This window comes from Onychostoma macrolepis, chromosome 17, assembly GCF_012432095.1.
Source record: "Onychostoma macrolepis isolate SWU-2019 chromosome 17, ASM1243209v1, whole genome shotgun sequence".
Classification (NCBI taxonomy): domain Eukaryota; kingdom Metazoa; phylum Chordata; class Actinopteri; order Cypriniformes; family Cyprinidae; genus Onychostoma; species Onychostoma macrolepis.
In genome coordinates this window covers 2,928,227-2,952,108 of record NC_081171.1, presented here as the reverse complement: position 1 = coordinate 2,952,108, position 23,882 = coordinate 2,928,227, and the positions used below count along the sequence as shown (strand labels likewise).

The following is a 23,882-nucleotide window of genomic DNA, read 5'->3' as shown; positions in this document are numbered from 1 at the left end:
TAACGAGTTGCATTAAAGGTTCGGCTGCTATTTTTGAGGTTTTAGACATATATTTATATATATATATATATATAAACAGATTTATAATAGTAGTAGTAGTAGTAGTATTTATTTTTAGTTAGGTTAGGTAGATTAATTTACATTCACTTGCATTGAAAGAATGCCGATGTTGTTATCATGAGATTATGTTTGCATATTGATGCTGTATATTACAGAGCTTAATGAGTAATACAAGCATACAGTAGCCCAAAACATATTTGTTCATGTATAGGTCATGCATAATTTGTATGTAATAATATGCATAATTTGTATAGTGCATAATTTCTAAAGTAATAACATTTGAAAATATATAATATAAAATTCAATATATAATTGTTAAATTGTTTTATTTCCTTATCACTGAACATAATGCTTCACAAATAAAGCTGTCAATGAATAATTATTAAATTAATTACTTTATTTAAAAAAAAAAAATGTTCAGGAGTATTTAAGTGTAATTCAAGCGTCCACCCTTTGAATCTTTGTTTTCAATAAACTCAATAGCTGTTTATTATATAACTTTCATTTCATAATACAGTATTGTCAGTTGGAGGTCTGTTTATGGTCAGTGTTTTGTGTTCTTTGCTCAACAGAGGGCAGCATTGCTTCATTTTGGTTAATTTCGGCACTCACTGTTCTGTAGTACTGTACACGCAGTGCATATATTTTAGCCCATATTCAAAGTGCATTTAATACATTTGTGTGCATTCAATACAATTGTGCACTTTTGTAAATGCAGAATCTACTGTATTTGTTTATGTTATAGTGATTTATAGGTTTTGGTGTATGTTAATGTCAACATCTAATTATTTCAGCTGTATTCTTTGTTTAAATGTCACATCTAGAGTGGTTATAACATTCCTAAAAAAGTTCTGAATGTGTCTAATGTGGTATAAAAGAGATCCTTTTTAATTTGTGGTTTGACAGTAAACAATAACTGTAGTGTTTTGGCGGTAGCTATGGTGAATATGGTCATTTTTTTGCACAGTGCTCACTCATTGGACCTGCTTAATCATAACCACATCCACAAACATCTGCATGCCCACTCACACGCTTACAAGCAGAAACGCTCACCTCGTGACCTGAGCCAGAGTTCACGCTCAAGACCTTCAACTCTTCAACCTCAGCTAGAACGATTCTGAGTAATATTAGTCAGTTAATTAGTGCTTGTTATGAAGAACAGTTACTGGTGCATCATCTTGTCATCTGAAGATGTTCAAATGTGAGTGAAATTTCAAAACTAGGGAAAGCATTTCAGCAAATAACGACTTAAGTTTAGGTCTTTTTCCCACGTAAAGCTAGACTTAGAATATAATGCACAACTCAGTATGTACAACTTTCCTGATGCTTCTTTGTCATTTTAGGAGCTCAGCAACATTGGTGACTGTTCATTTTTGTGGTAAGGAGAAGAGAGAAGTGTGAAAATAATCCAAAAAAGAAAGAAATCAGAGATTTGTAACCATATGAGGTGAGAAAATGTCTATGCATTGGTTAAAGTATTCCTTTAATGAAAGCTATGAAATATTTACACTACAGTTCAATAGGATTTTCTTAATGGAATACTTTTATTCAGCCAGAATGGATTAAATTGTTCAAAAGCGACAGTAAAGACGATTGTAATGTTACAAAAGATTTATTTCAAATAAATGCTGTCCTTTTGAACTTTCAATTTATGAATTAATCCTGAAAATAAAAAAAATATATATATCACAGTTTCCACCAAAATATGAAGCAGCACGGCTGTTTTCAACATTGATGATAATATCAAGAGTAGTGTTTTTGAAAAAAGTTTCTTCAGGCTGCATTTATTTAATCGAAAATACAGTAAAACAGAAATATTGTGAAACATTATTACAATTTAAAATAGCTGTTTTCTATTTGAATTCATGGTTTCCATGAAAATATGAAGCAGCACAACAGCATATTAGAATGATTTTGAAAGATCATGTGACACTGAAGACTGGAGTAATGATGCTGAAAATTCAGCTTTGATCACAGAAATAAATTGCATCTTAAAATGTATCCAAATAGAAAACAGCTATTTTAAATTTAAATAACATTTCACATTTTTACTGTATTTTTAATCAGATAACTTGATGAGCATAAGAACATTAAAGAATCTCACCGACTTCAGACTTTTGAACAACACCATCAAATATCAGCGTTCACAAAAAGTTCCCTCGGCGAACCACCTGTGACCGAACGCAGCAGGAAAACACACACATTCTCCATAATAAGCGTATTGTTTGGCTAACAGTTATTCTTTATGGACACAATGGGCAAAACTCCCAACTGCTGCAGCTCAGACGCGGCGGTGTCTTAGTTTGCATCCTCAGAAACTGGAAACCTCAGCGCTCTTATTGTCTTTCTAAACAAAATCATCTGGCAGCTCTCCCAAAGCCCTCCGGCCGCAGACACCTGCCTGTGGTCCTGAGCGGGACGTGTGTGTACAGTGGCACTGCGCGATTCAAGCTTCTGCATGTTAGCGGCCCATTCAGGAGATGTACTTTCCCTCCACTATTTTAATCATGTATTCATCAGCAGCACTTGAAAGCCATGACAGCGTGCTCTGATGTGTTTACACACCTTGCCCACATTGCGTGTCCCAGGATGCATTGGGACGTGTGGGTTTGGACACAATGGATGCTTGTCTTTTTGTTTTAGAGTCCGGCACGTCCTCCTCACGCTTTTTCTTTTCTTCTGTCGGTGTAAAAACGCTTGCCCTCACATGTCGGCCTGTAAATCCTCGGATGGGTTGCATCACATGCAGCGATGATTATATCCTTGCCTTTCATTCAGATCTTCCCTTTCAACCGTTTGCAACAAGATAATTCTGGGCTGAGTGTAGAAACCTCATGTGAAGGAATGTAGCAATTCTGAAAAATAGACCTTCAGTTGATTAGCCTGACACTTTTCCGATTGCTCTGTGATGAGATGACCTGTGACGTCCCTATTTAGCTTTTTTCTATGTTCATACAGTTTATTATTATATTATACACTCTCAGAAATAAAGGTACAAAAGCGGTCACTGGGGCGGTACCTTTTCAAAAGGTACATGTTTGTACCTAAAGGGTCCATTTTGGTACCTTAAAGGTACATATTAGTACTTAAAGTGTACACAATAGAACCTAATAGGTACAAAACTGTACCTTTTGAAAAGGGTACCGCCCCAGTGACAGCTTTTTTTTCTGAGAGTGTATCAGCATTTTATGACAGTTAAGTAAACCCATTGATGAATCTTAATTATTTGACAACTTTGATGTTCATTTTGTCATTTTTGCCCAGGTGGCATTTATATATATATATATATATATATATATATTATTATTATTTTTTTTACATATATTTTTTTATTTATTTCAGTTTTAGTTATTATAGTGCATCAAATTAAGTGAAATAAAATGTTGGCTTCGCAACGGGCTGAAATAAAATATCTTTTATTATAATAGATAATAGATTTTATGATATAATAGATTTTTATTATAATAGATAATTTTTATAATATTTTACAATATTATACTTTTATGGGTAATTTTTAAAAATATTTGATTTTACTTAACATTTAGTTTATTTTTAGTTACAAGTTTTTAAATAGTTTTAGTCAACTATAATAACCCTGAGTTCTTTCTTTTTTCTACAATCAAAATATGCTTCAGTCATTTTTATTAGTTTTTTTTTCAAATGTTTTTCTATAAATTTTTATTTCAGTTTGAACTATTTTAGTATGCCAAGTAAAAATTGAGAAATGCTATAAATGAGGAATGCTAATACATGTTAAAATATAATATATTGTTTTTAATTTTCTTTTATTTCTAGTAGTAGTTTTAATCAAGTATAATAATTTTCAATCAATATGTTTCAAATAAGTCAAGATAGCTTTCTTGAAAATATTGTTTTACTCAGTTTCTATGTTTTTTTGGACAAACCTCAGTGACGTCATCCTCTAGGAAGTGACATCATTTTGGTGGGAAAACAGCAGCAAAAACATCAGTAAGCACTAGCAATGGTTCTGCAGAACAGGAGTGACATGCATTCAAACTCTGATGAGGATTCATAACTTGAAAAGTTATCAACCACTATCTTGAAGATGACAACTATTTCTCATCTGAAAGTTTGCATTAATCACTGCGCAATAAAACTGTATGTTTGATGCCTTTAAACACGCAGTCGCTTATTGTTGCCCCCCTAAAAATCTCCCTGAACACTTCTGATCTTTCGCTGACAGTTAAGTGTGGCCATAAAGTTGTCAAAACATTGAGTTGGAGGTCTTTAAATACAGAGCAGATGCAGTAATTATGGTATAAGTAGGGAGCGTCTCACAGTAGCAAACCCCACAACACAGCTGAGACATCAAACACCGTCGCGAATCGATCTTACACTGTCAGCTCAAATGAAAGAGAAATTCTGCTGCTGATAGACTGATCACTCATGCGTTTCAGCCTGATGTTCTTAATGCATGTTAGCAGTTTATTAAAGAGAGAGTTCACCAGATCCTGCTGGATGAGCTTCATTCAAAGCTGCTGTAATGTCAATAAACAGATTATAATTATCCCAATTAACTATATTACTTGGTGGAACACTCATATGTCAAAAACATTTATATTTTCTTTGATATATACAGTGAGGCAAAAAAGTATTTAGTCAGCCACCAATTGTGCAAGTTCTCCCACTTAAAAAGATGAGAGAGGCCTGTAATTTTCATCATAGGTATACCTCAACTATGAGAGACAAAATGAGGGGGAAAAAATCCAGAAAATCACATTGTAGGATTTTTAAAGAATTTATTTGCAAATTATGGTGGAAAATAAGTATTTGTTCAATAACAAAATTTCATCTCAATACTTTGTTATATACCCTTTGTTGGCAATGACAGGGGTCAAACTTTTTCTGTAAGTCTTCACAAGGTTTTCACACACTGTTGCTGGTATTTTGGCCCATTCCTCCATGCAGATCTCCTCTAGAGCAGTAATGTTTTGGGGCTGTCGCTGGGCAACACGGACTTTCAACTCCTCCAAAGATTTTCGATGGGGTTGAGATCTGGAGACTGGCTAGGCCACTCCAGGACCTTGAAATGCTTCTTACGAAGCCACTCCTTCGTTGCCAGGCGGTGTGTTTGGGATCATTGTCATGCTGAAAGACCCAGCCACGTTTCATCTTCAATGCCCTTGCTGATGGAAGGAGGTTTTCACTCAAAATCTCACGATACATGGCCCCATTCATTCTTTCGCTTACACGGATCAGTCGTCCTGGTCCCTTTGCAGAAAAACAGCCCCAAAGCATGATGTTTCCACCCCATGCTTCACAGTAGGTATGGTGTTCTTTGGATGCAACTCAGCATTCTTTGAGTTTTTACCAAAAGTTCTATTTTGGTTTCATCTGACCATATGACATTCTCCCAATCCTCTTCTGGATCATCCAAATGCTCACTAGCAAAATTCAGATGGGCCGGACATGTACTGGCTTAAGCAGGGGACACGCCTGGCACTGCAGGATTTGAGTCCCTGGCGGCGCAGTGTGTTACTGATGGTAGCCTTTGTTACTTTGGTCCCAGCTCTCTGCAGGTCATTCACTAGGTCCCCGTGTGGTTCTGGGATTTTTGCTCACAGTTCTTGTGATCATTTTGACCCCACGGGTGAGATCTTGCGTGGAGCCCCAGATCGAGGGAGATTATCAGTGGTCTTGTATGTCTTCCATTTTCTAATAATTGCTCCCACAGTTGATTTCTTCACACCAAGCTGCTTACCTATTGCAGATTCAGTCTTCCCAGCCTGGTGCAGGTCTACAATTTTGTTTCTGGTGTCCTTTGACAGCTCTTTGGTCTTGGCCATGGTGGAGTTTGGAGTTGGACTGTTTGAGGTTGTGGACAGGTGTCTTTTATACTGATAACGAGTTCAAACAGATGCCATTAATACAGGTAACGAGTGGAGGACAGAGGAGCCTCTTAAAGAAGAAGTTACAGGTCTGTGAGAGCCAGAAATCTTGCTTGTTTGTAGGTGACCAAATACTTATTTTACCGAGGAATTTACCAATTAACTCTTTAAAAATCCTACAATGTGATTTTCTGGATTTTTTTTCTCATTTTGTCTCTCATATTTGAGGTATACCTATGATGAAAATTACAGGCCTCTCTCATCTTTTTAAGTGGGAGAACTTGCACAATTGGTGGCTGACTAAATACTTTTTTGCCCCACTGTGTGTGTATATATATATATATATATATATATATACACACAATATATTAATCAATTCATGTGTCTTAAAGGAAAATTGATTTTTTTTTTTTTTTTTTCAGTACTGAAATTCTAACATTGACCAATGGTGTGGGTTTGGAGGCGGGACAAATGGCAACCTGTTTGAAAACAGTCATTATGTTTGCAGTTCTGTTTGTTGCACATTCTACCAGTGCTACGCTGTGTGTGTTCAGTAATGAATTGTCTTTATCAGTTTGCTGGCTTAGTCAACCAACTCTAATCTAGATCCAGCAAAAAAAAAAAAAAATCACAATCCACAAAAATTAGCTGAGCATCACAACCCGAAGGCATCTGTTTCCAATATGTAGCGCGGCGGAAGGGTGGGTGCTTCATTTAGTGGCAAAAAACTACAGCCTACTTTATCTTTAAATAGCCTGCGGCTTTGGGCTGGACGGATGTGTGGCTTATTGTTGTATCCCAGATTCCATGAATCTAGACTACAGCTTCTGTCCTTTGAAGACAACAAGTGTACAATTAGAAGGGAATGTTTGCAATGCTCTTCTGCAGCCCCTGCGTGCTGCGCCGGACCCAGATGCAGCAGATACTGTCCACCGAACACCGTGTGTTCAGCCTCGACCACATGAAAGCACTCTCTGACTCATTAACCTCCTGCTCTTTCAAAGCCTTTGAAACAGATAATAATTATAATTTACTGCAGAAAGAACCAGGCAGGACTTTTGCTGCAAGTGTCGGCGCTTCTGAGCGCTGCGGTTTATCAGGAAAGGGGAAGTGCTGGAGCTTTTATGATGAGACATGATAAAACTGAAAGTATTTGTTGATTCATAATGATAAAATGCACAGCTTGAATCTAATACAAGTTTAGAATTTGTTGAAACAACATACTGTATGCATAAATAATGTGAACTGTTTTATAGTCTTGCTTCAGTATTTTTGTTTCCTACATTGTAAAAAAAAACTAAATGCAGAAGAAAAAGCTACAATGGACTTTAAAAAAAAATGTAATTTAAGTATATTGATACCTGTATTTTCACTTGTATTTTAACATAAAAATATAAAGAATGTATTTTGTTCTGTATGGGTTTAGTTTAAAAAGTTCATTGAACATAGATATTTAAAATATTAAAAAAATGCAAGCAAAAAAAAAAAAATCAAAATCAAATAAAATATAATTTTTATATATATTTATTATATTTCACCTGTATTTATACAAAAATTGATTGATTGATTTATTGCTGTATTGGTTTAATAGTTTAACTATTTATTGAACACTGATTTTAAATCTTATTTATTGCCATGTTTTAAAATATACAAAAAAGCAAAAAAAAAAAAAAAAAACTTACAAACTACAGTGGACTTTAAATTTACATTTTCAATATAAATAATCAAATATAATTAAATATATACTTTTACCTGTATTTTAACATAATATATATATATATATATATATATATATTTGTGTTAGTTTAGTTTAACTATTTATTGAACATTGATCTTTAATCATATTTATATTGCAACGTTCTAAAATATACACAACACACACACGCACACAATGGACTTTAAATATATATTCAATATAAATAATAATAAAATGTATTTTAACTGTATTTTAACATATGTTGTGCTGTATAGGTTTAATTGACTTTTTATTGAACATTGATCTTTAATCATATTGCTTCATTTCACCTCTAATCACATTCTAATGCAAAACAACATTATCAATACAAATAATGGAAATTTAATTTAAACATTTTATGGATTTAATTAAATTTTTTTTAAACCTGTATTTTCACCTGTAATTTAACAACAAAAACATATCAAAAATATATTTTGTGCTGTATGGGGTCTATATTTGATCTATAATTTACTGCACAAAAAAAACACAAAAAAAACTAGACTGGGTTTTTGAATTTTTAGATGCTGTGTGCGGTTTATCAGGAAAGGGGGAGTGGTTTATGATGAGAAATGATAAAACTGAGATTATCTCTTTAATAACTGTATGTCATTTTAGGACACTGCAGTGCATTATGGGCTCAATGCATGCTTGAATGCCATTAAATCTTGCTTATTTTTCCTCTAAGAGCAGGAAATTCCAGTTTCTGCCGATGCAAATGTTTGACAAATTCACACACTGTGATACTCTTAGCAGTAGCCACAATCATCTGTGATCATTTCCTACCCAAAAGAGACCACAGAAAAACATCTGTCCGGTTTAATGAGAAGAACAGAGCTTGAGCTGCTGTATCTACTAGAAAGAGTTGTGTCATTATTAGTCATGTGTTTGCTAAGGCAAGTATCTCAATATCTGTTACTCATGCTTAATGTTAGTGATGGGATCAGACCTCTAATATTAAGTGTTAAGCTTTGATGTGTGTTTCGACCTGCGGATTTTGGGGATCCAGACATAAATGATTCCTCAAATCATGTGCTATACCATTTTTACCTGCTGGACCATATACTGTTATACTTTTTTAAATAAAATTTTAAATATTTTTTTAATTTTAATTTTAGTTAAAGTTTTATTAATTGTGTTGTTTTTGTTATTTACTTATTATTATTATTTTATTTATTTATTGTTTATTACTTTAATGTATATACACATACACACACACACACACACACACACACTATTTATGTATACTATATATGTCATTGAGATTTGATTAAATGTTTTATAAATATTTTGAATTTTTTTGTTTTAAAGATTTACACACACATTTGAGTTTCATTGAGATACTATTATTTCATTTTTATTAATATTTTGAATTCTTTTTTTATTTTAGGTTTAGTTAAAGATGTTTTTTAGTTTAGCTATGTTTGTTGTTTTTATTACTTTTTCAAAATGGTTTTAAAATTTTATATTAATATTATTTATAAAAAAATGTAATTTTTGAATATATGTACATAATTAATTATTTATTTTGTTTTAGTTATTTTACTTCAGCTAAATAAAAATGAGAAATGTAGCTAAAATACAATATTCTTTTTTATTGTATATTAGTCACCATTTACGTGATTGCAAGTAACGAAAATGTTTTTTTTCAAAAAAAAAATGTATGGCTTTTAGCTTTAGTTTTGGTTTAGTTAACTGTAATACCCTGAGACCCCACATTAAAGGACCTGAGCCAGATCTAGAGTCCAGAAGATCACATAGATGTGAGATAAATAACCATGTAGCATACTACAGACAGTATACTTCCTTTTACCCTAATTTGAATAATTTATATAAAAGGCTTATAGCTAATAACCCAGATTTAAAAGCTGAAACTGTCGTAGTAGAAAAGCTAAACTCCTGGTGGAAAACTATAAATGGAAGTTGCACAGAAATCCACAAAATTCCACTGGTCAGGCCGAGCTCAAGCCACAGAGATCAATGTCACACACATTGACAGCTGCGGCCGGGGTCCGCCGTCTGTGCCAGCGTGCTGAAATAAAGACCGCCTGTCCAATTCCCTCCATCCCTTACCCACAATACTAACAGCGGGAAAGATCTTCATCGAGTTTGTTTAGGGAAATAATGCTGCTCCAGCAGCAGAAAACTACTTACTGTACATTTACAATAGCTCACAATGATGCTAAAGGCACAAACAACAAAGGTTAACCAAGAAAATACAGAATACCTGTGGCAATCTCTTTATTTTATTTATAAAAACAAGCTTATACTCAGAATATGTCTTGCTACGTTAAAAGGATACATTTTGCTCACTATTGGTCTTGTATTTATGTGTTAGGGGCCTTTTTCCACCTGTACAGCTGTCTTTATATTTACTTGATTTTTTATATTTTTCTTTCCCTCTAATAAGTTTCCTGTAGTTCAGTTGGTAAAGCATTGCGCTCGCAACAGCAAGGTCATGGGTTTAATTCCTAGGGAACAAAAACTGGTACATCATATAATGCATATAATTCACATTGGATAAAAGGATAAATTATATGTCCATGAATATTCAATAAAAATATTGATGGACATAATATAAAATAGCCTAAATATAGGACTTATTATTAATTTATTAATTCATTAATTCATTATTTGTTTATTTATTTTTGGAATGTGATTATCATTTATTTTAGGTTTACATTTTTTAATTATTAAAATTTTTCTTCATGGTTGCAAATACCGAAAACTTATGTAACCCTAAAAGACTAGGCTCAAACAACAAATTATGATTACAATGAACAAGACTTTACATTTGCATTCATGCATTTGGCAGACACAGTGTCTTGCATTGCATTAAAGGTGTACATTTTATCAGCTTGTGCGTTTCCTAGGAATCGAACCCATTACCTTGCTGCTGTTTGATGAAGCTATTTGATGTGTAGCAATTGTTTGAGTTAACTGATGATCTGCATGTACCATAATAATCATTTGGAAAGTTCATGAGAATTTGCTGGCACTCAAACCCATAACCATGGCATTGCTTGAGCTACATGGTGTTTTTAAACAAAATACAAATACAAATTTGTATGAAACAACAGGTCATGATAAAGATTTTACATTTGCACGCATGCATTTGACAGATGCTTTTATCCAGTGACTTGCATTGAAGGTGTACATATTATCAGTTTATGCATTCACTGGGAATCAAACCCATGACCTTGCCAGTGTTTGATAAAGCTACAGATCGAGCATGTGTTGCAATTAATTAAGTGTAATATAAATTTTTTGAAGAGTTCATGAGTGAATTTGCAGGGAATCAAACCGCAATCACAGCTGCAGGAAGCTGTGTTTAAACAAAATCTGTTTTTTATTATGATAAAGATGTTACATTTGCATTTGATAGATGTTTTTATTCAAAGTGACTTGAATTACATTATACTGTAGGTGTACATTTGATCTGTTCATGCATTTCTTGGGAATCGAACCCATGACCTTGCCACTGTTTGATGAAGCTAGTAAAAAAAGGATGTCTGCTTACAGAATACTCATTTGGAGAGTTCATGAGAATTTCCTGGGAATCAAACCCATGACCTTGGCATTGTTTGAGCTACAAAAATGTATGTTTAAAAAAAATAAATAATTTGTTCCCAGTTTTGCATTAAACAACAGGTATTTTCATGTATGCATTTGACAGATGCTTTTTTCCAAAGTGACTTGCATTGCACTGAAGGTGTACATTTTATCAGTTAATGCATTTCCTGGGAATCAAACCCATGACCTTGCCGCTGTTTGATAAAGCTACACATTTGGCTCATGTTGCAATTATTCGAGTTAAAAAAACAAAACAAAAAATCATCTGCATACAGAATAATACTCATTTGGAGAGTTTTGAGAATTTCCTGGGAATCAAACCCGTGATCTTTGCATTGTTTGAGCTACAGAAAGGTATGTTTCAACAGAATCATTTGTTGCCAGTTTTGCATTGTTCACTCAATTTCCATTCGACCAGCAGTTATGACAGAACTACCGCATACTGTAGGTACTAAAGATCTGTAGGTCAACAGTGTTGTCTTTACCTTACAACATTGCACCTTTTATTGCTAACAGTAAGATGTTTGTCTTTAGGTTTAAGGACAAAGACAGCGTTCAGCATAATATGACATATGTTCAGCAAGTCTTTGTGAGGGTTTCAGGCCCCCGGTGACAGATTGAGAGGAAGATGGAGCGGAAGGTTTTTGTCAAAACGTGTGATTGATGGGATCCTGCACATTGTTGATCATGTGTGGTGGTCCAGGTCACCCAAAGACATGCTGCTCAAACAGCCAGAGGAAATGCAGATGACGTTCAGCAGGCCGCTCGTAGATAAAGTGATAACTGCTGCTTTTCAACGCTTCCTTTTAATCACTGCATTATTGATAAATGCAGTATAAATCCTGTCAGACTAGCTTTCAGCACAACAATCGTATAGTTCATTGCCTTTAAGGCATACACCATATGAGGCTCGAGATGGTTTGAGATGATGAACAGAACTATATCTTTGTCGCTTTTGTGTATTTGGTTGAATCGATGTAGCTGAGGCCTTTGAGCAAAAGATCCTCTGCAGTGAATGGGTGCCGTCAGAATGAGAGTCCGAACAGCTGATAAAAACATCACAATAATCCACACCACTGCAGTCCATCAGTTAACGTCCCGAGAAGACAAAAGCTGCATGTTTGTAAGAAACAAATCCATCAAGAAGTTTTTTAACCTCAAACTGTTGCTTCCAGCCAAAATAATCCATAATAACACTTCCTCTGGTGAAAAAGTCCATCTATTATTGTCTCTCTCATCAAAATCCAGCCACATATTTGTTTAGGGCTGTTTTGGACTTGTTTGGTTTGTGGTGCTTGATCTGTGCAGATTTCTCTCCTGATTCAGACCAGACCACTTTATTTATTTTGTCTTATGGACTTGTATTTTAGCCGGAAGCTACGGTTTTAAGTTATAAATTTGTTTCTTACAAACACGCAGCTTTTCTCTTCACAAGATGTTAACTGATGGACTAGAGTGGTGTGGAGTACTTGTGCATTTTGTGATGTTTTTATCAGCTGTTTGGACTCTGATTCTGACGGCACCCATTCACTGAAGAGCATCCATTGCTGAGCAAGTCATGCTACATTTCTCCAAATCTGATGAAGAAACAAACTCATCCTAATCTTGGATGTCCTGAGGGTGAGAACATTTTCAGCAAATCTACATTTTTGGGTGAACTATTCCTTTAAAATTGCATTGCATGTGATTTTAATGTAAAATACTGCCAAATGTATAGTTTTTGCAAGAAACAAACTATGAATTACCATCTAATTTACAGTGAAAAGAACATTATTAAAAGTCACATTACATATAATTTTATTTTATATAAATGGTTTTGTTACTTATTTTGCTATCAGTCATGTACATTTGTGTTTTGTGAGATATCTTAAGTTATTTAGTTCATATTTATAGCCTTGTTTTAGAGTTGTAAAATATCCAAGTACCAACATGCCCTTCCATAATACCTGAACCATTGTCACCAATATTTTCAATTTCTGGCAACCACAGCTGCTGTTTGTCCATAAATGTAACAGTTTATGTTTTAAAGTGAGTCCCAAACATTAATTGATTGCAAAACACATGGGTAGAATGTATTTATTTTCATCCTAATGATTGTTTCCACAGGAAACGCCGTGCTTACAGATCATAATGCGTTCAGAAATCATGTAAAATCTCTCAGGAACTAATCAGTAAGTCGACCTCTTTGCTTCTCAAGATAATTGCAACACATGCCAAATGTGTAGCTTCATCACATCAAAACACTGGGAATGATTAGGAATGATTTTGGGTCTTTCCAGCAACCGCCCATTGCTGTCTTCCACCGGTCAGCTAAACGCTACATCATGGTCTGTGTAACTGATGTGTTTAGCAGTGATAAAGGTTGTTATCTTCTTCATCCACCTCACAGATGACCCAGCGAGGGGCCAGACACGAGATGATTGTTTGTGGCATTGATGTAACGTCTAGAAGAGCTTCAGTCTGTAATTATGTGAAGTGCTCATGAAGGAGACAGACACGGGGAAGATGAATATTCCCCAAGCATGTGGGGCAAAATCTGATGAAGAGTCGTCTCTGTAAACCATAAAAGCATTCAGAAACATCCAAACCAAAGATCACGCCGTGAAGCTTCTCCGTATTGATTCGGGAGGTTCTCTTCAGCTCGAGGTTCTCCACCCTGAGCGTTAAACAACAGCAGCGTTTATGTGGATAACTCCTGCGTGTCGTGTTGCATCAAATACCGCAGTGTTGTAGCACTCAGATATATACTTGCACCACCAATACTTATTTATACTGTAATTTTACTGAGCTTATGTCTTTATTTACTTTCATTGCAGGTCTGGTTCTCATATGGTGGTTAGTAATAGAGATACACACTAATATCTCATTGAAGACACTGGGTATGTTCAGAATACCATACTAACTACTGTTTTTGCAAGTAAGTAGTAATCCAGTAATCATATTTTGTGTAAAATTGTGGCAATATAGTAAGTCACAAGTCAGGAAAGAGATATTATATTATCTAGTTTATTCATCATACTGAAAATGGAAGGATCGTGCAGGGAGAAAAAAAAATGCATGCTGGCAAAATAGTGAATGCAGTATGCACTTTTTTTCCTTATTATTTTATTGGTCAGAAGTAACTTTTACACACAGCTGGTTCAAAAGTGCAAAGTAATATTTATTTCAGAGATTATAAGTACACAACATGTACGTAAAAAAAAATAACTAGATCATGTGATGACGATGGAACATGCTACGTTTTGAAAGTTTTATCCTTGCATATTGTGTATTGTTTATCAAAAGACTTTTTGAAAATAGCTGGCAGGTTACAGTATATACTGTATAGTACGCATTGTTCCTTTTAAACATAACCAATATCAAGTCAACAGTAGCAGTAAACCTGTAGTTAATTCATAGCATCAATTATTATAATCCTTCTAAGTATGAACTCCAAAACTAATTTTCGAAGACTAATTTGAAATCCTTGGGTATTACAAGATATGAAATTTATGTATATGTATATATTGAATGATATTTATACTATATACTAATATATAGTCAAATATCAGAGTTATTATTGTTACCTACAAAAATGTTACTTGAACCAAAAAAAAAATAAATAAATACTGAAAACGAAATAATAAAAACTGAAATAATAATAATATTAATAATAATAATAAAATGTAAAAATGTATAATAATCTGCATTAAACCAATGTTTGATTATTTTGTTAATGAAATGTATTAACTTATTTTATTTCAGATAGTTGCCAAGGTTTTCATTTTCTTCAATTTGAAGTCCTAAAATAACTAAAACTAATAAAAAAAAAACTATATGGACATATAAAAAGAAACTAATAAAAATGACAAAAACAAACACCTCAAAATTACTAAAATTTTAACTAAAATTAAAGTGAAAACAGGAAATCTAAAATAAAATCTAATTTAAAATATCAACAAAACTATAAAAATATTTTAATGACAAAACAGTATATGTACAGAGGCTCAAAACGATATTATTTACGGATATTATGAGATATAACTCATACTTGACCTCTAGGGAGAGGTGGGTGACAGTCATAATTTGAAGGGGAAGGTAAACAGTGAAAGACGAGCTTTTTGTGGCTTAATTCGGTCAAATTCCCCATTACACAGAATATATTTTCATATCAAGTGAAATGTGAGGTTTGAAAAACATCATGACGGTCACTTACAGAGGAATAATGGAGCACAGCTTCTCTGCGTCCTGTGTGTGTGTGAAACTGAAGATCAGGAGGGAAACCTCAGAGCACAACGTGTGTTTGTGATGAATGACGGGGTGAACACAATGTCATGTTATTCAAACGGCCGTATTTCATATCCTGACTAGACCACACAGAATATTGTGTTTCCAGTGACAATGCTCGGGCTGTAACCTCACACCGCACTAGTAACTGTTTCTCCAGTATTAGCATTTTGCATGTCATGTATTTAGCATATATGTGTTTTTAACAATTGCAGCTTTTTTTGTCTTTTTTTTTTTTTTGGAGATCAGGCGTGCAAAAGTTAAGCAGCACCCTTATGTTATTATTATTATTATTATTATTATTATATAAATATTGAATATATTTTATATATAAATATTAAATATTTATTTAAATATGGACTGTCAGTTTACAAAACTTGCATTTCATTTATTATATATATTTCTATAATCATTTGTTTATTTTTGGGGTATATATATATACAGTATATATATATATATATATATATATATATATATATATATATATATATATATATATATATATATATATATATATATATATATATATACAAACAATAAAATATAATTTAGTTTATTTTAAATATATGGTTTCTTTTTATTATTATGCATAATCATCATCTTTGTTTTTGAAACAATTTTATTTTTTGTATTTTATTTATTATAATCTTTTAATATTTCACATAATTTATATATTTTTAAATATTAGTTATTTATTTATTAGTAGTAGAATTTAGTAGTAGTAGTAGTCTTTATAATATTACAGAAAACATTTAATGTGTTAATTTATATATTGTCAGCTTACAAAACATGTCATTTCATTCCCATATACATTTATAAGATGTATTTTTTCTATTTTTGTAAATATGTTGTTTATTTATTATTATTGTTGTTGTTACTAATAATCACTATCTGTATTTATTTATTTGTTTGTTTGTTGGTTGGATACTGTCAACTCTAAAACTTTGTTCTCCAGGGTGTTTACAGATTCTTCTGTCAATTTTTCACTCAGTGGAGTTCAGCAGATGGAATGCCGCCCCAGAGTTCAGCCAGGAATCTGTTATCAGTAACGGCCTGATGCATCAATCCATTGTGTCTCGTCAGAGTCTTTACTTGACTGAAGGAATGTGTTACATATGTTTAGTCTCTTTCTTTCTCTTATTTATATTTATGTTTCTTTTTTCTTTTTCATGAGAATATGTATTTGTTCTGCTATTAAGGAAAGTTTTTTCTTTATGTATACCATGAATATATTACATGATCACATTTAAGTACCATAGTATTAACATGTTACTCCAAGGTACTATACCATGTTTTTTCATAGTACATCCAAAAAAAAATAAATAAATAAAAATGGTATAAAAAAAAAAAACAGGTATTTTTAGAAGTTCTTTTCAATGTTAAATCATTTTGTACTGTAAAAATTCTTTTTTGAAAGTTGTAAATTAAACAAAGATTATAGGACTCAGATTTTCTAATTCAAAATTTCACATTTAATGCTACTTGCCATTTCTTTGTAATTGTTTGTGAAATTTACTGGAAATGTCTAAGTGAAAATAATTTCTACACAACATTTTTCAGTGTATTTTTTATAATTGTTGGGTTGTGTCAGAATGACATTGTAACCATGTTTAAATGTCAAATACAACACAAACTGATCCCCTTAAAAATACCCATACCATATGTTTTGGTGCTTATTTGTGCTTAATCCTGGTTTTTGAATTTAAAAATAAATAAATAAATAAAAACAAATGTTAAAATCATTAAGAATTTAAAAAATAAATAAATAAATGCATGGCAAAAATGTAGCACTTTGTGACAGTATATCAGTCTGATCCCGTATAAACATCAAAGGCCCATTGCCATACATTTGCATATCAATGATTTGACCCCCACAGTCCATCAGCCGTTATCTCCACCAATCACCTCACAGGTGTCAATCCTCACTCGTCTGGCTGATCATCTGAAGCTGATCAGCGGCTGTTTAAAAGGCTCTGTCCGTGCCGTGTTTTGTTTGACTCTGCTACTCACATTAATGATGCTCTGTGTGATTCTCAAGCTCTTGTTTTTAATGTTAAGTCCGTGTTCTCTTACTTTTATAGACACAGAAAATGTTAACATGCAAGAAAAGCTGTTTTTAAGTTCGATGGGTCTCTTGAGTCGCCCGAAACCATCACACCAGGCTCCAGTGCCGTCTCTGCTGTGGAAGATGTTCAAGAAGGGCGGCAAACAGACCTCGACATCTGACATCGATCCATGTGTGGTGTCCGAGTATGGAGTCCGGGGGAATATTGTCAGGTTCGTCCAGGATCAAGGTGAGGCTTTGAGAGTTTAGGTCAGTCTTATTATATCCTCATAGTTTTTTAGAAATTTGAATACAATCTTGGTAATGGTATTTGTTTTATTACCATTTTTCCTTCCTCTAATCAGTGTTTCAAAAACCTGTTTTCTTTGAGTAATTGTAATTAGTTAAGTTCTATTCATGTTAGTATTTTCTAAAACCCCTAACAAACAAAAGCCAGTTTCTTTATGACCTCATCCTGCAGGAAGTGACCTCATTATTGATGGATGGAAAATTGAACCGCACAAATGCCAAGTATTGGCAGGGTATTTTTCTGTAAATCGAGCTATAAAAAGCTTTAGGCAGTCTCTTACACCCTTTAATTGAAAACTCCTTTATTGCTCTTCATAACATGTTTCAGACTAGTGGGAAGAAAACATGCAAAATGCACATTTAGGTGTTTATTTTAATGAACTTTATCCATTTACATCAGTAGTTTTCTCGAGTTTTTAATTTTTTTTTTCTCTCTCTCTTCAGTGGCACACAGAGACAGATTTAGTTTTTCTATACATATTCTGAGGGTTTCTATAGAGGGCTTTATGTATCATTCACCTAATTATAATGCATATCTTTAAAGGCGGTTTTCTCAAAATGAGTTTCTCTAATTCTGCAACGTTTACACAGACCAACATTTACTGTTTTATTCCTATCTCTACAGGGTTTATATCAGTCGTCTGATTTTTATACAACCATTCTATTCCTTTTTTTTTTTTTTTTTTTCCTGACAGCATTTTCTGCTTTATGCAGTAATGAAGAGATCCAAAATCCCCTCTTTTTAAAAAAATAAAGTATGGTAATCTCTATTAATTCTACCCTGCTCACCTGTGGTGTCTTGCCTTAAATTATAACCTTTTTATGTTAGAGTTCAAAAGGTTCTGCAGAACAGGAATAACCCACTTGCACCATAACACAAAGCTTGTTTTCCCCCCAAACAGGTAGTCTGATATCTGCTCCGGCCGTCCACTGCTTTAATTGTGTGAGAAGGCATCTGTTTTTCAACATGTCGGTGCTGGAGGATGTTGAGCAACTCTCCTTTGCGCAGCTGGAAATGAAGTTCAAACAGGATCTGGCTCACGTGGGACTGCATGTTTTCAGCGTGGACCTGTACAGGGTTCTGAGGACCACGCTGAAGGGAGTGACTCATGAGTCCAGCCGTAAATTACTACTGTCTCGGTCGCTCGGGCCTAGTACACACGCTTCTGTGCACGTCAATCTGACCGAACTGGCCGAATCCTGGAGAAAACCAGGTAAGAACTATGGGATGCAAGTTGAGTTGCAGCTCAATCACTTGGGAAACATGCTTCAGGAGCATGCATATGTGAAAAACCCACATTCGGCTGTGCAGATTGCTCAGATGCCAGAGTTGTACACGTCTCTGGTGGTGGTGTCGTTGAATCCACTTCAATGCAGGTCCAGGAGAAAGCGAAGCGCTGCGTATTACTTTCCTGTGACGCCCAGTAACGTGTGCAAACCCAGAAGGCTTTACATTGAATTCAAAGATGTGGGTTGGCAGGACTGGATCATTGCGCCTCAGGGGTATTTGGCCAATTACTGCCACGGAGAGTGTCCTTTCCCTCTGAGTGAAAGTTTGAACGGGACGAACCACGCAATCCTGCAGACACTGGTCCATTCGTTTGATCCTAAAGGGACTCCTCAGCCCTGCTGCGTTCCTATCAAACTGTCCCCCATCTCCATGCTCTATTACGACAATAACGATAATGTGGTTCTGAGACATTATGAAGACATGGTGGTGGATGAGTGTGGATGCAGATGAACTCAAGTTAATTTTAAATGCAGAAGTCCATATCTTTCTCAAAAATATTAAAATGGTTCTTTTTACTTGTTCAATGATAATGTGGTTCTCTTGGACATTGAGGACATTGTGGGAAAATGTGGATGCACACGACCTGTAACTTGTTAAATAAACTTCATTTTATTATATTGTTTTTTTTTTTTTTTTTGCTTTTCTCTAACATGGTTTCAGTGGCTTTTAATATTTTAGACCAGAGAAATGTTAATGTTTTGTTGATGTATTGGACCAGAGTTAGAAACTGTTTGCAGTATTTCATAAAAGGACAAATGAAATTGCTAGTCTTGGAGTATATGGGTGAATTTGTCCTTCCAAATTAAAATGTCTTGTGTAACGTGAAAGGGGAAAAACCCTGTTGTTGCTGAAATTTAAGTAGATTAAAAAAGGCGTAATATAGGTATGTGTAAATAAAAATATTGCTTGCATAAAATTACACTGATCCACATTTGAAGTGGATCAAAACCTTTCATAAGTGGTCCTGAATCCTAAAACCAAAATGCAATCTTGTCTTAGAACAACTCTGAACTTTTATTTTTTTGGGTCCAGGTCAAATGTTGACTACAGTGTATTTATATATATATATGGGCGCTGTCCGTGTGTGTAGTTGTCATGTTTTGGCCTATATGATGTATTTGCAAAACAAGTTTACACTTGTACACTTGTTGACTTCCATTTTTGCGTTTTTCATATTTGTCCTATCCTGGAAACTACTGAATAGGCTCTTTTAATGGCAGGTTCCTTTTGTAACATTGCCCCATTTTATGGTTTATGTAATTGTTACAGACTTTAAGGTTTGTCTTCACAAATGAACTTACCCCACCCTACGAAATATTGGCGGGAGCAAAAAGTGTGACAACTAGCCCCGGTGTCCTGCTTCACATTAATCGTTGTTGCCACAAGTTGGCGCACTGGCTCTGAATATGAGCGCTTGGTAGTGAGCGTCCTTTTTTCATTTAAAGTTACTTAAACATTTGGCATCTAAATATATTCTTAGTGATAGAGTAATGATTAATTGACTTCAATTACAAAATAAATGTAATGACCAAGTATGTTTTATTAAATTTAATAAATAAATCGAATACAGCAGAAACGTCCCATATTTCCCCCCTGTTACTTACTTAGATGAACTCTGAACTCTCCAAAGGCGCGTTTGTCCACAAGAACCCATACACGTCCAGAGCTGATGAATTTTGTCATGACATCAGAGAGTTAATAAAGACACACGAGGAGAGAGAGAGAGAGAGAGGACGAGTGAGAGAGAGACTCTGTTGCACACTTGCGCACTGCGCGTAAAGGACACACACGTACCCAAACTCTCGCCGCGACTTGTTTCGCTCAAAAGTGGATCTTATACGCGTGCTTCCCTCTGTTTCAACACCTACGGCTTAACTTTGTACAGCGGTGACGGTGGAATATGTGTAAGAAGAGGTCTCCCACTGTCTTCTGCAGATAATCAGCTTTTCTTTAGTGATCTGTAAGATGGAGCTGAGTGAAACGGGAAATTCTAAAAGAGGAGCAGATTTATGCGAAGACCTCACCAGACTGTGTTGATCATCTCGTGTGCCATGAACAGAAGATCAGCTGCGCTTTGGTGTTCAAACTGGACTTTATCTGAAGCACTTGTACACCTACGGGGAAGATCGCGAATGCACTCGATTTAGTCTCTTTACTTGCGTTTAAGGTCGAGTGTCCGCGAGTTTTTACGTACGACTTTTACGCTTTGTGTTATTTTAAGAGCGCAAATCTACTATTATGACAGGCTTTGGCTCATGGAGCTTCTCCTATCCAGATGGATCTAGCGCAGGTCGGCGTTCCTCCGTAAAGCAGCTCTTAAGGTGGCTTTGATGCACGAAGGATCCTCCAAACTCTCACAATGGCTCGATCAAACACGGAATATGGTCACATCTCCTGGCCTGAGCCCATCTGATCTCGTTCGTCTCTGATCTGTCAGGTTTAGCGCGATCATGGTCTCCTCCGGCTGCGCTCTGATGGTTCTAATGGTCACTCAGGTGTTCTTCGGAGGCTCCAGTGGACTCGTTCCCCAGATCGGCCGGTCCTCTCTGTCTCAGGATGTCCTACACGCGTTTGAACTTCGACTTCTGAGCATGTTTGGACTCAAACACAGACCGAGTCCCAGCAGGTCTGCGGTGGTTCCGCAATACATGATGGACTTGTACTCGATGCACTCGGTGAACGCGGAGCAGAACAACAGCAACAGACCCAAGGGCTCCTTGGGGAAAGGCTCGGAAAGATCTGCCAGCCGCGCGAATACGATCAGGAGCTTCCACCATGATGGTAAGCAAGTGTTTACTTCAAGAATTCTCACTCTCCACCTTCTCCAAATTCCTGCTTTCCTTTCTTATCGTGCCTGACAGGAATTGAGATTATCTACAGACTGTTTGATGAGGAAATGGCAGTTTATTTATACAAAGTCTGATGTTCAGAGCTCATTTTCTGTAGTCTGTAGCCCCAAAAGTTCCCAAATGGCAATGTTTATATATGTAAGTTTATAATATGTATGCATGTTTATATATGCAATGTGTATATATATAGCTCGCTACAGGTGCATTTTATTTGTAGTTTTTCGTGTTTTCCCCCCTCAAATCTCATCTCACTACCTACTGTATGCATTCTTACTGAGTAAATAAAATAATATTTTTTTTATTTAATTATTAATTTTAAGTAAGTATTTGGTTTTAGTATTACTACTACTGTTAAGAGTTTTTGAATATATTTCAAGATATATTTTTAATCTTTCCATTGTTGAATTGCAAGTAATTAAAAAAAAAAATAATAATAATAAAATATATATATATATATATATATATATTATATTATGTAAATGATAAATGGATGACATGCAGTGAACTAGAAATGCCCTTTGTGTTAGTTTACCACCTCTTAAGTAATCATGTTGTGTTAACCGTGATAAGTTATCACTTTTTAAGCGTTTTAAACCAGTGTGTCCAGTAAGAGGTCAGTAAAAGTCACATCCTGTCAATGAGTGTAAACAAGAAGTTTGACAGAGTACAAGGAACTGGCATTGATTCAAACAGCCAAAGCTTCCCATAAACGTTACGATTGGTTTTCTTCCAGAATCCATGGAGGACCTGTCCAGTTTGAGCGGAAAGACGACTCAGCGTTTCCTCTTCAACCTGACCTCCATCCCGGGAGAGGAGTTGGTGACGTCAGCAGAGCTGCGGATTTTCCGAGAGCAGGTCGTGAGCAATGGCAGCAAGGGATTTCACCGCATTAACATTCACGAGGTCATCAAACCGTCTGGTTCCTTTCAAGAACCCATCACGAGACTCCTGGACACCAGGCTGGTTCAGCACAGCTTGAGCAAGTGGGAGAGTTTTGACGTGAGCCCTGCCGTTACGAGGTGGACCGCGGATGGGCATCCCAACCACGGCTTCGCGGTGGAAATAGTTCACCCGGACCGCGCAGAACAGGACTCCAAAAGACACGTCCGCATCAGCAGGTCCCTGCATGACAGAGAGGACACGTGGCCCCAAATGAGGCCGCTGTTGGTGACCTACAGCCACGACGGGAAGGGAAACGTGCTGCACTCTCGCGAGAAGAGGCAAGTGCGGACAAACAAACAGCGGAAGAAGCAAAAAGCCAACTGCAGGAGACATTCCCTGTATGTGGACTTCAGCGACGTGGGGTGGAACGACTGGATAGTCGCCCCGCCAGGCTACCATGCCTTTTATTGCCAGGGCGAGTGTCCGTTTCCACTGGCGGACCACCTGAACTCCACCAACCACGCTATTGTACAGACACTGGTGAACTCGGTGAACAGCAACATTCCCCGGGCCTGCTGCGTTCCCACGGACCTGAGCCCGGTTTCACTGCTCTATCTGGACGAATATGAGCGGGTGATCTTAAAAAACTACCAGGACATGGTCGTGGAGGGCTGCGGATGCCGCTGACGCCCCTGGACGTCTACAGACACTTTATTTTTCCCAATACTAAACTTTATTTATAATAAAGTAAAACACATATTTTGGAGAAGTATATAAAGATATATTTATGTTCACTATTGGGAAAATAAATATTTTAATCAGAGTTAAACAAACTTTTTCTGATGTACGTTTCGATCCGCGTATGAAGTATACGTATTTTGTATTTATTTCTACCGCAGTCATTTTTGGTGTAATAGTTGGTGACACTTTACAATCCCATTAGATAACATTAGTTAATGCATTAACTAACAATGCAAAGCAATACATTCGTGCACCGTTTTTATTTTATGAATACATGTTGAAACTT

At 35.4% G+C, this 23,882-nt stretch overlaps 2 protein-coding genes across 2 annotated transcripts; both read left to right on the top strand.

The window, feature by feature from the left end:
• Positions 1-17,278: 17,278 nt before the first annotated feature.
• gdf3 (growth differentiation factor 3) lies at positions 17,279-19,741 on the top strand. Its single transcript, XM_058749735.1, has 2 exons — positions 17,279-17,774; positions 18,736-19,741. Exons 1-2 carry the CDS (start codon positions 17,495-17,497, stop codon positions 19,572-19,574), a joined length of 1,119 nt encoding a protein of 372 aa, XP_058605718.1. The 5' UTR covers positions 17,279-17,494; the 3' UTR covers positions 19,575-19,741.
• Positions 19,742-20,766: 1,025 nt separating this feature from the next.
• On the top strand, positions 20,767-23,678 carry bmp2a (bone morphogenetic protein 2a). The gene is made up of 2 exons (XM_058749733.1): positions 20,767-21,905; positions 22,707-23,678. The coding sequence occupies exons 1-2, from the start codon at positions 21,575-21,577 to the stop codon at positions 23,540-23,542; spliced, it is 1,167 nt and encodes a 388-aa protein (XP_058605716.1). The 5' UTR covers positions 20,767-21,574; the 3' UTR covers positions 23,543-23,678.
• The last annotated feature ends 204 nt before the right edge of the window (positions 23,679-23,882 follow it).

What these genes read in the sequence shown, in the direction of transcription:
- bmp2a (XM_058749733.1), top strand. Translation starts at nt 21,575, where the DNA reads ATGGTCTCCTCCGGCTGCGCTCTGATGGTTCTAATGGTCACTCAGGTG. An exon ending in CAGGAGCTTCCACCATGATG is followed by an intron (nt 21,906 to 22,706) that starts GTAAGCAAGTGT and finishes GTTTTCTTCCAG; the next exon opens with AATCCATGGAGGACCTGTCC.
- gdf3 (XM_058749735.1), top strand. Translation starts at nt 17,495, where the DNA reads ATGATGCTCTGTGTGATTCTCAAGCTCTTGTTTTTAATGTTAAGTCCG. An exon ending in CAGGTTCGTCCAGGATCAAG is followed by an intron (nt 17,775 to 18,735) that starts GTGAGGCTTTGA and finishes CCCCCCAAACAG; the next exon opens with GTAGTCTGATATCTGCTCCG.